The sequence below is a fragment of the Saccostrea echinata genome, unplaced genomic scaffold (assembly GCF_033153115.1).
Source record: "Saccostrea echinata isolate AGI-Se365-2 ecotype Australia unplaced genomic scaffold, CSIRO_AGI_Sech_v1 ptg000002l, whole genome shotgun sequence".
Taxonomy (NCBI): domain Eukaryota; kingdom Metazoa; phylum Mollusca; class Bivalvia; order Ostreida; family Ostreidae; genus Saccostrea; species Saccostrea echinata.
In genome coordinates, this window is record NW_026889751.1 from 22255193 (window position 1) to 22270693 (window position 15501).

Consider the following 15501-nt stretch of genomic DNA (forward strand, 5'->3'; position numbering starts at 1 on the left):
GTTCATCAAAGACCAAGAGAGGCCAATGTAAGAGATTTGAGCAAGAAATTAAAATAGTACAGAAGCATTGATAGGTTTTTAATACACTGTATAGTGATAGTGATAAATGGGGAACAGATTAGAACCTAATTCATAAACTATCAGTGAATAATTATTTTGTTGATCCTGATCACCCTATTTTTCTTGCTTTTGGGCAACAAAGCTTCACCTTTCAGTTCATTTTATACTCTATGGATCCTCTAAATTGTTGTATTATACTCAGGTGACTGTTAAGGCCCTTGGGCCTCTTGTTCATTATGCAGAAAAAAAAATCAGAGAATAATAAGCTAGTGCTTCATCGTATCAATGATATATTTATCCATAAACATTTCCATGTAAATATATATGTAATATGGCATAATAAATTATTGAAATGAACATATTATAGACCAAATTAGACACAACAGTGTGTTAATTATATTCACTTGTATATGCATGTATATTATTATATCTCAAGTTTTTATTTGAACACATTTTGTCATTAACATTTTATCCACAGTTCATGTATAGCATTGCTTTTATACAAGAAAATCTTTTTCTAAAATTCTTGAATTTACATGTATATAGATTTTATGTGGAATCTGTGTTAATATTGCAGACTTTAGTAGTAATGAACACTATTTTTTTGTTTGAACTGTGGGGTTTTCCCTTTGGCTGACATTTTCCAGAATTTCTAAATCATTTCCCTCACCTCCTGATGTCCTTGTAGTTCCAAATATTTCTAAGAAAAGAGAAAAATATCACACTTTTTAGTACATGTCATGAGCTGACGCTTCATGAAATATGCCTACATGACAATTCCTTGTGATTCACACACCACCAACTTGCACAACAAGAGGCCCATGGGCCACAATGCTCACCTGAGTTACTTTGGCCCTGCTGTTCTACATAAGACCTCCCGTTTGTAATATTTATTGCGGCCCCGCCCTACCCCCGGGGGCCATGAATTGAAGAATTTAGAATCTACACTACCCAAGGATCCTTCCACGTAAGTTTCAGCTTTTCTGGCCCAGTGGTTCTTGAGAAGAAGATTTTCAAAGATTTTGCCTATGTATTTCAATGAAAAACTTTGATTCCCTATTGTGGCCCCGCTCTACCCCCGGGGGCTATGATTTGAACAATTTAGAATCTGCACTACCCAAGGATGCTTCCATGTAAGTTTCAGCTCTTCTGGCCCAGTGGTTCTCGAGAAGAAGATTTTCAAAGATTTTGCCTATATATTTCAATGTAAAACTTTGATTCCCTATTGTGGCCCCGCCCTACCCCCGGGGGTCATGATTTGAACAATTTAGAATCTACACTACCCAAGGATATTTCCACATAAGTTTCAGCTTTTCTGGTCCTGTGGTTCTTGAGAAGAAGATTTTTTAATGACCCCACCTAATTATACCCCCGCTCCGAAGGAGAGGGGGTATACTGTTTTACCCTTGCGTGTCTGTCTGTCTGTCTGTCCGTGTGTCTGTGTGTCTGTCCGTAACAAATTTTCGTCACAGTTTTCTTAGCAACTACTCATCACAGATGCTTGAAATTTTAGCACAATCTTTGTTTAGGCATGCCATATGGTCGGATCCATTTTTGTTCAAATCTGATGTCAACTTCCTGTTAATCCGTGTGTCTGTCCGTACCATACATAACACAAATTTTGGTCGCAGTTTTCTCAGCAACTACTCAGCGCAGGTGCTTGAAATTTTAGCACAAGCTTTGTTTAGGCATGCCATATGGTCGGATTCATTTTTGTTCGAATCCGATGTCAACTTCCTGTTTATCCGTGCGTCTGTCTGTACCAAATTTCCGTCGCATATTTCTCAGCAACCACTCAGCGAAGATGCTTGAAATTTTAGCACAATCTTTGTTTAGGCATGCCAAATGGTGGGATTTGTTTTTATATGAATTAGATATCAACTTCCTGTTTATCCGTGCGTCTGTCCATAGCAAATTTTTCATTGCAGTTTTCTCAGCGACTACTCATCACAGATGCTTGAAATTTTAGCACACTCTTTGTTTAGGCAGGCCATATGGTGGGATTTATTTTTGTTTATATCTGACGTCAACTTCCATTTTATCCGTGCATCTGTCTGTACCAAATTTCTCTCACAGTTTTATCTGCAACTACTCAGCGAAGATGCTTGAAATTTTAGCACAATCTTTGTTAAGGCATGCCAGATGGTGGGATTCATTTTTGTATGAATTCGATGTCAACATGAGAGGGTAACCATATATTCACATCAGAGCGGGGGTATTACTAGTGAGCATTCGCTCACAGACTTCTTGTTTTTGTCTTTTCTTGATTATCTCCCCTTGTAAGGGGGGTTGGCCCTTCATTTTAACAATTTTAATTCCCCTTCTCCCAAGGATGCTCTGTACCAACTTTGGTTAAAATTGGCTCAGTGGTTCTTGAGAAGAAGTTGAAAATGTGAAAAGTTTACAGACGGATGGACAGACAGACGAACGGACGCCGGACAACAGGTGATCAGAAAAGCTCACTTGAGCTTTCAGCTCAGGTGAGCTAAAAATGAAAATGTTTCTTAAAAAAATTGTTGAAAAAAGAACAACAGGTTCTTTTATCTTATAAAAAGAATATAACACCAAAATTTTTTAAAAGAAATTTATATGTGAAGACCAATAACATACATGTACATATATTTTGTAGTAATAATTCTTTCAAGATTCATAGAAATGCATTTAAGGATGTTGGCTCCTGAAGTTTTGAAATAAAAAAATCTCCGGAAACCACATTAATTACAATTAATAAGTATTGTGGTTCTAAAATATGTAGGTGGTGTATATTCAAGTGGTGCATATTATTCAGATATGGGGCCCCAAAGGGGGTACTGTTTTATTGAAAGTAAAATGTTGAAATTTGCATGAAATAATCAATGTCATAATTAAATCCCCCCAAAAGTATGTCAAATCAATAAAATATAAAAACCATTTAATAATTTCAATTTGACAAGTATTCTTAATCAGTTCAAAACGATAATACGATTTTCATTCCCCTGTAAAACACACACTGTGGCCAATTTATAGCCAAAAGGGGGTAATTTACATGAGCCAATAACTACCAATTTTAAATGCGTTAAAAATAAAATATTAATATTGTCAATTTTCTGATACTTTGAATATGTATAGGGATTTTTATGATGATTCCAATAAACAATAAAAAATCTGGTGTTCTGGGTTTAAAAAAAAAGTGTTAATCCGAATTTCCTCTGTTGTTCCTTTATTATGAGGTCTATATTGTAACACATATCGTGTATGTCAATTAATAAACAAATCACCTTTATATTTTTTTTTATAATTGTTTATGTAATCTTGTATTTAATCTAACATCATTAATAAACAAGTAAAAGGTCACAGAATACAAAAAGAAGTCCAAATTATTTCTTTACTGATTCCAACTTCAAACAATTAATGCGGCAAGAATCACTCATTTAGAACAAGTTTTAATTATTTTGATAATCCGAATTCAAACAAAAAAACTATTCTCATTAATATTTATAAATATTTATTTAAATTAACACAATGTGTTGACCAAGCTAGTGGAATATTAAGCCAAACATTCTCTGTCAAATAATGAATACAAATCAATTAACCGCATCCATATAACACTCCTATCAACAAAAATAGCAAGTTATTATAGGATGTACATGAAACTTGGAGTAGCCAATTACTGCACCTAATATTACACTCCTTTTACAAAATAGCAAGTGATTATAAGATGCACATAAAATTTGGAGCAGCCAATTACCACCCCCGACATTACACTCCTTTCACAAATTAAAACAACAAGTGACTATAGGATGTACATTAAGTTTGGAGCGGTCAATTACCGCCCCCGATACAACACTCCCTTCAAAAAATACAGGTATATAATACATAACACTTGGAGCGGCCAATTACCGTCCCCGATGTAACACTCCTTTCAACAAAATAACAAGTTATTATAGGATGAACATAAAATTTGGAGCGGCCAATTACCACCCCCGATATAACACTCCTTTCAACAAAATACTAGTAAATAATACATAAATCATAGAGCGGCCAGTTACCGCCCCCTATGTAACACTCCTTTCAATTAAATACTAGTTAATAATACATAAAACTTGGAGCGGCCAATTACCGCCCCCGATGTAACACTCCTTTCAACAAAATAGCAAGTTATTATATGATGGACATAAAATTTGGAGCGGCCAATTACCGCCCCCGATGTAACACTCCTTTCAATAAAATACTAGTAAATAATACATAAAACTTGGAGCGGCCAATTACCGCCCCCGAAACAACACTCCTTTCAACAAAATACTAGTAAATAATACATAAAATTTGGAGCGGCCAATTACCGCCCCCGATGTAACATTCCTATCAACAAAATAGCAAGTTATTATATGATGGACATAAAATTTGGAGCGGCCAATTACCGCCCCCGATGTAACACTCCTTTCAATTAAATACTAGTTAATAATACATAAAATTTGGAGCGGCCAATTACCGCCCCCGAAACAACACTCCTTTCAACAAAATACTAGTAAATAATACATAAAACTTGGAGCGGCCAATTACCGCCCCCGATGTAACACTCCTTTCAATAAAATACTAGTAAATAATACATAAAACCTGGAGCGGCCAATTACCGCCCCCGATGTAACACTCCTTTCAACAAAATACTGGAATATAATACAAAAAACTTGGAGCGGCCAATTACCGCCCCCAATACAACACTCCTTTCAACAAAATACTAGTAAATAATACATAAAACTTGGAGCGGCCAATTACCGCCCCGGATGTAACACTCCTTTCAACAAAATAGCAAGTTATTATATGATGGACATAAAATTTGGAGCGGCCAATTACCGCCCCCGATGTAACACTCCTTTCAATAAAATACAAGTAAATAATACATAAAACCTGGAGCGGCCAATTACCGCCCCTGATGTAACACTCCTTTCAACAAAATACTGGAATATAATACAAAAAACTTGGAGCAGCCAATTACCGCCCCCAATACAACACTCCTTTCAACAAAATACTAGTAAATAATACATAAAACTTGGAGCGGCCAATTACCGCCCCTGCTATAACACTCCTTTTGACTAAATAGTAATAATATGATTTACATAAACATGGAAAGTCCAATTACTGCAACCGACATAACATAATAGTAACAAAACTTAAACTATGAAAACACATGTACTCATTAAAATTTCAGCTCTCATTACACTGTGCAAAGTAATTGTTCAAACTGTTAATAATTTTTTGGGATTTCGTAACTCTCACCGAGTTTCCAGTTTTTTCCTGACACAACTTAGATATACCATTCACGGTATCAGCATTAAATGCCATCTGCAGATGATTGTAGAGAAGGCCACTTCCAGCAATCTTTCTGGCAATACCCTGGCTGCTGATTTTTCCTGCAACTAGGGACTGGAGAGAAGGCAAATTTGTTCTAATTTGGCATGAGTAGAAGTAGGAGGCTATTACGCTTTGAACAGTGATTGATGATCTTCTGACATCAGTGCTATTCAGAACACTTGGTGTGAAATAACTCTGAACTAGGGATTTCAAAGCCGCAACATCATCTACAGCATTGTGTGCAGAGTAGACTATATCTGAAAGACATTCACAAAGGTTTTCCTGTCGATAAGATGGTAATCCAGGTTTCACAAGTTTGAAGAGTTTCAGAGTGTCCACAAAACCATCCACTACTTCTGAAAATTCAGTTATTTTGTTGCATGCACGTAAAGCATGCATAAGAACGGGACAGTCAAATGACTGGATGTTATGTCCAAACAAAATCAATTTTTTACCAAATCAATTACAAAAACTAAGTAAGCTGTCAATAGCTGCAGAAATTGATACTGCATCTTTTTCCTTTTCAAAGTGGAATAATTTTCCATTCTTTACACTTATTCCAGTCACTTTCTCTGCCTCTTTTGATACTGGTTTCTTTGGAAGAACATACACTTGAAACTCTTCTTCCTCTTCCAGAAATGCCAACTGAGTAATGTGACATGTTCTATCTGAAATATTAGATGGATAATTAATACACAAATCAACCAAATCATACAAAGTATTGAAAAGTTCTCTTTACCTTGGTAAAATGACATGTAGATTGCCAATTTAAATCTTGATTTTTGAGTAATTAATTCATGAAGCCAATTATCCTAAATACAACAGTTATGAATATAAGTGTCCTAGATTTATATGCTATTATAAATTTCATTACTGTAAAATTTTTCAATTCTAACTGTTCATAAAAAGTAATATTTTTCAAAAATTATATTGTCAATATAATCTTTTACACATTTGCTTCCTATATTTTGTTTAATAAATTATTGACAAATAATTTATTTTTCACTAATTTTTTTAAGATATGTGAAAAAGAAAACAATAGTTTCACGCATGATTTGAACTCTGGCCAAGGCTCGCGGTTAGGAGTAAGACTGAACGCGTTAACCACTACGCTACGAAGACTGCTTGTACTGTTTAATGTCAGTGTGATTTAAATAAACAAGTTTGTTGAAGCGTAAATTTTTTTTCCAGAAATGTTCAATTTTCATATAGAATGGGTTCAGACTCCATTTTTTTGAAACATGAAATAGATTTTACATTATCTTTTCCGTCATATAAACGTTAATGAAGATTTTTAAACAATTTTCCTACATATTCCTATGTAAAAATTTGATCCCTCATTGTGGCCCCCATCCTACCCCCCGGGGGTCATGATTTGAACAAATTTGAATCTAAACTATGTAATGAAGGTTTCACATAAGTTTCAACTTTTCTGGCCCAATGGTTCTTGACAAAAAGATTTTTAAAAGATGACACCAAATTTTCACCAATTCCTTATCTCCCCTTGGAAGAGGGTGTGGCCCTTCTTTTGAACAAATTTAAACCCCCTTCACCTAAGGATGCTTTGTGGCAAGTTTGGTTGAAATCGGCTCAGTGGTTCTGGAGAAGAAGTCGAAAATGTGAAAAGTTTACAGACGGACAGACAGATGGACAAAATGTAATCAAAAAAGCTCACTTGAGCTTTCAGCTCAGGTGAGCTAAAAACCTAAACATTTGAAGATTATAATATATAAGTACCCAAGCCAGTTGTTTCCAAGTCAAAGTAAACAGGTAAATGGGTTTCTGCACTGAAGTTTACTATTTCTGGTTCTGGCCGAATGCATGGTTTTGGAATACTAGCAAGAATTGTATCAGTTTGCTGACATAATCCAATCTCAGATGAATATGTGGGGCCTTCCCTGTTTTCTTGACAGGCAATCCTCTGCAATCTAAAAAAAAATAACATGATTGTAATACACTGTAGACAAGAGTTTCCATAAGACATCATCTAAGAAATGAATCTACTTTTTGAGAATTCATGAGGTACATGAACTACAACGCTTCACCCCTTCATATCATCAAGATACATGTATATATACATTATTTTTCTGACAACTTGCCACAAATTTATGTCATCCAACAATCATTTTTGCACGAATTGTAAATCATGTACAATTTTGTATACAATTCTTGATATTATTAGTTTTAAAGAATATTTCATAAGGTCCAAGTTTCTTAAAACGACTCCAGACAGTGGTTGAGATGACAGAGTTTTACAAGCATGCTTAAGTTAAAACCTTTTGGAATTTAGCTGGTTTATATTAATTTGTTGTTGATTTTTACTATAGTTACAATCGCATTAGATCCATCCCCCACACCCGCTGTGTCGCACCAATAAGTTCATATATTGACTAATATTAGCTTTTAAAATTGGTGCCTAAGTAAAATATGCCTGGCGACTAAAAATTTGTATTGGCGACTAAATATTTTTTTATTAGGAGCCAGCTGGCACCTAAATTTCAGAGGTCTTTTAGAGGCAAATGGTATTATGACGTCAAAATGGAGATATTCTTGCTCACTCGTGGTAGTTCACATGAACATGAATTTTTTCTAATTTGCAAAGAATATTAAGGGTTAGGGATAAATACTTGGTAATGTAAATATAATATAATCCACTGGGTGGGTTAAAATCTTTATAACAGTTGATCATTTATAGAGAAATTTTGATCAGAACTCTTTACCAGTGTCATGAAATTGACAATTATGGAAGAAGCCTTCCTGCTCTACATGATATGTGTCTCAAGTCAATACCTTAATGTATTCTCATTGAGCATGTTATATCAAATTACCTCTGGGCTTTCAGATTCATTCTCCTTCTTTTTGCTTTTACGGTGTTGGCAATGGCTTTTGGCTTTCGGTGCTGTAAATCCCTCAGTACAGCTACTTTATGAGTGAAGGTGCCAGGGGATAAGCCTGCTCTAATGTTCACCTGTAATAATTTAATTCTGATTGTAACGCGCCATTTGATTGGATAAAAAATTTACTTTAAATCGTATAAATTGGGTTACCTACGTCACAATGACGTGCGTCAAAAACGTATCGATCCGCCTGACGTTACATTTAAATTTTGTACAATTTGAAGTCATTTTTGAAAGGCAATCCTCTTTTTTTCTTACATTAAATGAATGAAAATTAAATTATAAGGAATGAAATTAATAGCTACCCAATTTATACGGTATTAAGTGGGTTGGAACAGTTTACGCTTTTTTATAAACCGCTTAGCTATTAAAATCATTCCTTAAATAAAATAAGATAATTATATGACTTATTTGAAAGGTGGAAAATGACAAATTTTCAACAAAAATGATATTTACACTCAAGCTTACTAAAATGTTTTTGGTACCTTGGCTACATAAGAGTGTCCAATGTTCTTTTGTGCTACTCCGGCAGCAACTCGGTACCCCAGACTTGCTGAACCACTGAAATGACATCGCTTGGGAGCTTTGGAGGCAATGGTCATGTTAAGCGACTCATTAGCTTGAGTTGACCCCATGTGAGCTAGCTTCTTGCTGATCCCCTTATATCTGGTAAAAAGATCTAACAAAGAACTCTGTAACTTTGAGTCAGAAAGACACTTTCCATAGGGTAGTGACTTATAGTTCATATTGGGATTTTCACGATGGCTACACCAATCCCCACATGAAGAATGGTCCCCAAATGGGTGTTTATACATGGCATCAAGACCAGTTGAAATCCCATCCTCATTTCCAACATTTTGAGCAACCATGTAGTTCCAGCACTTTTGAATATATTTTATAACTTTAGTGGTGAGAGACTTGTGTACCTTTTGCAGAGCGTAGAGATGATTTGCAAGATTTTTCTTGAGATGGTTCCTGTCTGATTGCTTTTCTTTTGTGGGATCAACTTCATGTCGTAAACGTGATATGGTGGCTGCATCATCATCACCAATGATGGTTGCGACTCTGACACCACTTTCTTTAACTTTCTTCACCATTTCCACTACCATGTCTTGTTCCATGGCTTTGGAACTCCCTAAAATAAACAAAGGTTCTGGTAATCAAAAATCACAAAGCGCAAGGCATGCATGGACCTCAAATTGAATGATCTAATAAAGTGCCCACCACAGCATGATATTTACATTACATATGTATTTTGCATATAAAGTGTGTGGAAATCTATGGCATTCAAAACACCATAACACGGAAAGGGGGTTAAAAGGTTAAAGCATGCGTTTTATTTTGACGTCACAATTGTTGATCGCCGAGGAAGTACAACGTCATAAGTGAAAATCAAAAATCATGCTCACATTGACCAGAAGCTGTTACATTGGCTCTTCCATTTACTGTAGCTTACACAAGGATAATACGTGGGTTTTGAAATATAAATCACATTTGCAGTCAAGGCAGAGAGTTAAAAAATGTACATATAAGTAATGAATCATTATTTTTTGAAAGATATAGTCTCTTAACTGCAACGGTGTGTGCATATTTTCATGACGCGCTAACGCGCGTTACTCAATTTGTTTGCACACACCGTTGCAGTTATGAGACTATATCTTTCAAAAAATAATGATTCATTGCTTAAATACACCCATCAAATATTGTTCAATTGTCATAAACAGTTTAGAGTGCAAGAAAATCATGTCAACCTTGATACAAGTATTTCAATGATTTTTCCATTCCTTATAATATTTGTTTATACATCTCCTGTAGTGTAGGCTTTAATTATAACAAATATTACATTAAAGATCCTCAACTGGTTGTGTTACAGCTTGACAATTGCTCATCTGCAGCCCCCCCCCCCCCCCCCAAGCTTTCAGATTTGTGAGACGGGCGTATAAAAATAAATACAGGTCAACTGATCTGGAGGCAATAAATTTAAAAATTTGGATGTCCATGAAGCAAATGTTTCCTAAGGTAATAGAGAAGATGTTTATCATAGCATAGTAATTTGATCTTGAACTTGGACCTTGTGAACTTATACAATCAATGTTGTCCTCAACCCCAATCAATATTTATATATTATTATACCTCAATATAATTATTCTATACAAAGCTTTATCTAATTGGTTATCTAATTGGTTGTAGATTATCACATGACAGGGCTATAAAACTTCATATTTCCCTGTCATCTTCATGCTGTTCATCATATTCAACCTCTTTGGAAACCTAGTGCATTTTCCCGTAATAGTTATCGTTCATTGAATGAAAACTCCCTAGAGTAGTCGACATCACAACAGCCTGATTCAAGTCACAAAATTTCTGATTGCTTCATCCGAGTGTATAATTTGTCCAAGGGACTTCTGTAAATTGTTTCAGTAACTTTATGCTAAAATTGAAAGTGAATTTGAGAGGGGTGCTGAATTTGAAAGTTTATGTTTAATTTTAAAGTTTTTGCTTGTTTCTGTATAATAAACAATTGTTATTGCATGATCGTGAGGGAAGTATAAGATTTATTCAGCCAAGTAAAAAATCATATTCCCCAAAGGGCTAAATGTATAATATTGCATGGTTGAATTATGTCATGGTTTCACAGAGATTTCCCTTGAGAAGTTTACAGAAAAATTTACAGATGGATGGACAAATGGGCAGACAGAGTGATTACTATAGGACACCCAAAAATTCTAACAGGGGCCTAATTATGGTTTTATTGTTTTGTCATATAAATTGACAACAGATTTCAATACCTTCCCAATTTTTCTGACAAACGTGGGGCCTTGCTGGCAGGTTTTCCTTTGCAGCATGTGCACATATACGACATGACTTTATTCTACAGCTCCGATCTAGCACTTTTCCAGTCTTTGCTCCTATCATAGTTGCATGTCCTAAATGACAAAATAATTACAAGATGAAGATAACAAACAGTGATCAATCTATAAAAATCTACAAACAAAACAACTGGCATAAAACAGGGACCCCTGGAAATTCCAGAGATGGGAGCAATAATATATTTTATCACATTTTACCCCTTCTACATTCATCCAATGTGTATCCCCTGTTTAAACATACATTTCTTTTATACAACTGCCCCATCGTAACTCCAAAGAGTCTATGAATCAAGACAATATGGGGATGTTATAAATTATATGACTACATGTAGCATAGCCTTGAAGCTATGGAGAAGAAAATTTTTTATCTGTATACTTGCATTTCTTAAAATTTGATCCTGATTTTAGTCAATTTCTTACTCAGGTCCACATGAAATTTACTCTTTCTTGATTCAGTTATTCTTGAGCATGATAAGAAGATTTTAAAAGTTTTTTCATATATATTCCAATGTAAGACTAATTGATCCCTCATTCTGGCCCCATCCTATTCCTGGGGGCCATGCTTTGAACAATTCGTACATGGTCTTCTGCTATGAAACAGATTCAAAAAGACCTTAACACAAACTGCCTACATAATTATATATGTAGGTATTAGTAAATATACTTACCAGATAAACTGTTGTAAGCTTTTCCACTACCTCTTCTCTGCCAGCCCGCATCAACAGAAGCAGAAATTTCTCTCTCACCATCCATTTTCCTTCATAAAAATATCAATATGACATATTATAACTGTAAAAATTTTCACACAAGATCACAGTGAAACACCCCTCTCACAAATAATCCGAGGAGCCGTTATTTGTGGTCCTGTTATGTTATCAATTTGCAAGAAAGTACATACATACATATAAAATTTATGCTAATTCCAATGACAATAGCCTGGTAATTAATTCATTGATAATTCATATTTAAATATATACATTTGTGGTATCTCTCTGTTATATAAACATGCAGAGAGCAAATATCTTCATACCTGTATGAAGTTTTTCGAAGGTCATAGGTCATTACGTGACCTAATCACACAGCGCAGTAATATCTACATAAAAAGACTTACTCCACTAAGCAATATAGCATGTTTTTCATGCATAAAAATGTACAAAATACGCAAGTAAAATAATTATAATTTTATTTACAATGTAAACGAGTATTTAATACAGTTCTTGATCGATTTTACATAGAGAATAGAAAACTACGTGTTACAAGTTTCATGTCTGAGCTGCATAGTCTCAACGTTTACCCTTATTTTTCTCGCAGACCTCTGAATGCTATAATTTTTTTTTCATTAAACTTTACTCACAATAAATTTGAAAATCTGTTGAAAAATGTCAATGCAATGCAATCATGCCACAAACAACTGACAAATACTGCACTTTGGAAGTTCGGTAGGCACACCTCCATCATCGAGATCGTTGTGACGTTGTCTTAACAATGTAAACTGTCGCCAGTGTCTCCATGTTAACATCATAAATTAATAAATATGCCTTACTGAAATCGTAGATTTTATGTTTTTATCAAATTTTGTACTTGATTTCAAGCTATCTGGTCCGGACAAGTGTCTCCATCCATCCCTTTCCGACCGAAATTCCTCCAACTTTTTATTATCAAACATCGGACGTGTTTCTTGTGTTTTTTAACATCGAATATGGGTTCTCGTGAATACAAAAATTCCCAGACACCAATATGATTGATCACAAGTAGCCTTTCACAGAATATTCCCTTCAAAACAGAATCCTTTGCCAGATGAATTTGAAGCGTAACCGCTTTTCAAGCCAATTTACACCTAGCGTAATTTGTCAAAATCTACAACGTACAGTTAGTGCAATATTTATATTCGATTACATTCGATTATCCATCTCAAATGTATATATAAGTAATAAATAACAAGTTTAAAAACTTCAATGGGAATTGAAGTGGGTCGGTACGTGATCAAATCTTCTGAGAAGGCCTTCGGCCTTCACAGGATTTGATCACGTGACCGACCCACTTCAATTCCCATTGAAGTTTTTAAACTTGTTATTTATTTCTTAATTATTAAGGACATTAGAAAATTTTGTAAATGAATGCCTATTAAGCTGTACAATACAAAATCAGCAAAAGCTGAACAAGAATGAAATTCCTAAAAACTACATGTATTAATTAATGAAAAATGAGGGTCTATGTGTAATACATGTACCGTAAACTTCATACGTGTAGTCAGTATATTTACAAGGTGGTAAATGTAATTCATACACATGTATGTCATTCAACATAAAAATCATTTGCAATCCCTATGACAAGAAATGATTTAAATCTGATGTTTTATTCCTGATATTTTATAAAAATTCATTACCTTTCTGTTAGTAAGCTCTCTTCTTCTAAACTTTGTTTAGTCGAGTCTGCTGCAATAGCTTCTATAACTGGACCAACCTCTGCCTGCCTGCTGGCAACCATCTTATGGTGAATCGGATGTATATTAAGTGCTGCCAAAATGCTATTAAATTGGGAAACTCCTCCACCCGCATGGATCATTGCTGTAAATAAATGTCAACAGTACATGTACATGTATTACTTTTATCTGATGAATAAAAAAACCTAAAGAAAAAATAATTATACTCTATTGGATCATTAATCAAATATCATTGTATACCAGTGATTCTGTTAATAACTGTTTTATTATATGACAGACAGATGGATGGACATGATAGCCATAACATATAATATGTCGTGTCATAGATTGTCATGTCATAGATGGTCGTATAAAAAAAAGGAGGGACCAGCCTTTCAATGAACACTTACATACCAAATAAAAAAAATTAACCTTCAGAAAAAAGGTTTGAGAGGGGGCAAGGCACCCTGCAACCCCCCCCCCCCCCCCCCCCCCCCCCCCCCCCCCCACAGGTGCCTGAATGTTATGAAGTTGAGTGCACCTGAATTAACTTTTACATGTAAGAATTATTTGTTTCAATTAGGAAGTTCCTGATGTATTGTTAGTCCAATGCAGTAAAAATAAATATAGAATCTTCCATGGTGTGTGGTTGGATATGATTTTATATCAAAACAAGTTGTGTGTTTTGATACCCAAGCCTTGACAAGGGAATAAAAACACACAACAGTTGGATAAAAAGCCATATCTAACCACAATCCTTGGGACATTCTTCACATGTTTTATACATATATAATTATAGCTATATTTCATGTTTTTCACTGCTTTTTATATGCATTTAAGCCAATCTCAGACCTAGGAATTATTCAATCATATAATAAAAAATAACATCTCACCAGTTCCAAGTTTTGAATTTACATCCCAAGTTCTTGAAGGATGAACTCCATGCCTCTTTCCTGTTGGGACATTATTCACGTAGTTGCAATTAGAATTACTACATGGAATCTGAAAAATTTAAAAACATTCTCACAATGTTTGACTCTCTCAATTCAAGCAACTAGCTTGGCTGTAAAAATGAACAGCAAACCCTACCTTCAGTTTTTGATTCTAAGGTCATAGAAAATTTGGATTTATTTACCTCCTTATTCTGGGTTTTGTGTGCTACATTACTCTAGTTTTTGGGATGGATATATGAAAATATGGATTTAAAATCAATATACCTGTATATGATACTATTACAGGGACTTTTTAAAATAAAGTTTGACACAATTTATTTTCAATAAAAACAAGCAGCTGGCGTATTAAGAATGTGATAGTGTATAAAAAAATATTCCCCATAGAAGAAACATTTCTTTAAAGGGGAGGGGGATGACTGTGCATATTGTTGATTTGTACATAATTGATGTCTGTGACAATTACTATGCACCAACCCTCACTGCACATAATGACGTTCATAAACTTATAATTTTACTGGCTGAAAAATTATACAGTAATCATGTACATACTGTCACTGATGACATTTATGTGCCTACCCTCACTGCACATACTGTCGACCCATGGTTATAAGGATTCTTGAAGATTTTTTTTGTGTTAATTTTGTGAATGTAGATTGGAGTGTAACTCTGACAGACGTGTCTATTTCATGCAATGCTATTGCGACAGTACATATTTTCATCCTGTATGTGTTGTTGGCAGTTGCTGGCGAAAATGTGTACCAACCCTCACTGCACATATTACTCCCCCCCCCCCCCCCCCCCAGTTGTAATATGCATGCAATGGACCAAATACTTTTTAAAAAGTGTTGGGATCGATCTAAGATAAGTTTAAAAAATATATATCTAAATGCTTGGTTACGGTTGTTTATTATTTAATTTTTTTTTTATAATTCAAAGCTATGAATGGAAAAATATATTATATATATATTATT

General features: G+C 34.7%; 3 protein-coding genes across 3 annotated transcripts in view; 1 reads left to right on the forward strand and 2 right to left on the reverse strand.

Moving 5' to 3' along the window:
* The window catches only part of LOC133174849 (tripartite motif-containing protein 2-like), a 231287-nt gene that overhangs the window by 187268 nt on the left and 28518 nt on the right, over positions 1–15501 (forward strand). The window lies entirely within an intron of this gene.
* Positions 5242–5787, reverse strand: LOC133178151 (uncharacterized). Its single transcript, XM_061312903.1, has one exon. The coding sequence runs from the start codon at positions 5785–5787 to the stop codon at positions 5242–5244; it is 546 nt and encodes a 181-aa protein (XP_061168887.1).
* Positions 5848–14706, reverse strand: LOC133201527 (uncharacterized). The gene is made up of 8 exons (XM_061337333.1): positions 14471–14706; positions 13542–13722; positions 11824–11912; positions 11075–11212; positions 8771–9420; positions 8217–8356; positions 7126–7316; positions 5848–6056 (listed from the first exon to the last, which is right to left on the reverse strand). Exons 2-8 carry the CDS (start codon positions 13718–13720, stop codon positions 5848–5850), a joined length of 1596 nt encoding a protein of 531 aa, XP_061193317.1. The 5' UTR covers positions 13721–13722; positions 14471–14706.

Coding starts and splice junctions, on each gene's coding strand:
- LOC133178151 (XM_061312903.1), bottom strand. CDS start 5,787: ATGCATGCTTTACGTGCATGCAACAAAATAACTGAATTTTCAGAAGTA.
- LOC133201527 (XM_061337333.1), bottom strand. CDS start 13,720: ATGATCCATGCGGGTGGAGGAGTTTCCCAATTTAATAGCATTTTGGCA. Junction 11,213..11,823: donor AGCTTACAACAGTTTATCTG/GTAAGTATATTT, acceptor TTTGTCATTTAG/GACATGCAACTATGATAGGA. Junction 9,421..11,074: donor TTGTCAGAAAAATTGGGAAG/GTATTGAAATCT, acceptor TGTTTATTTTAG/GGAGTTCCAAAGCCATGGAA.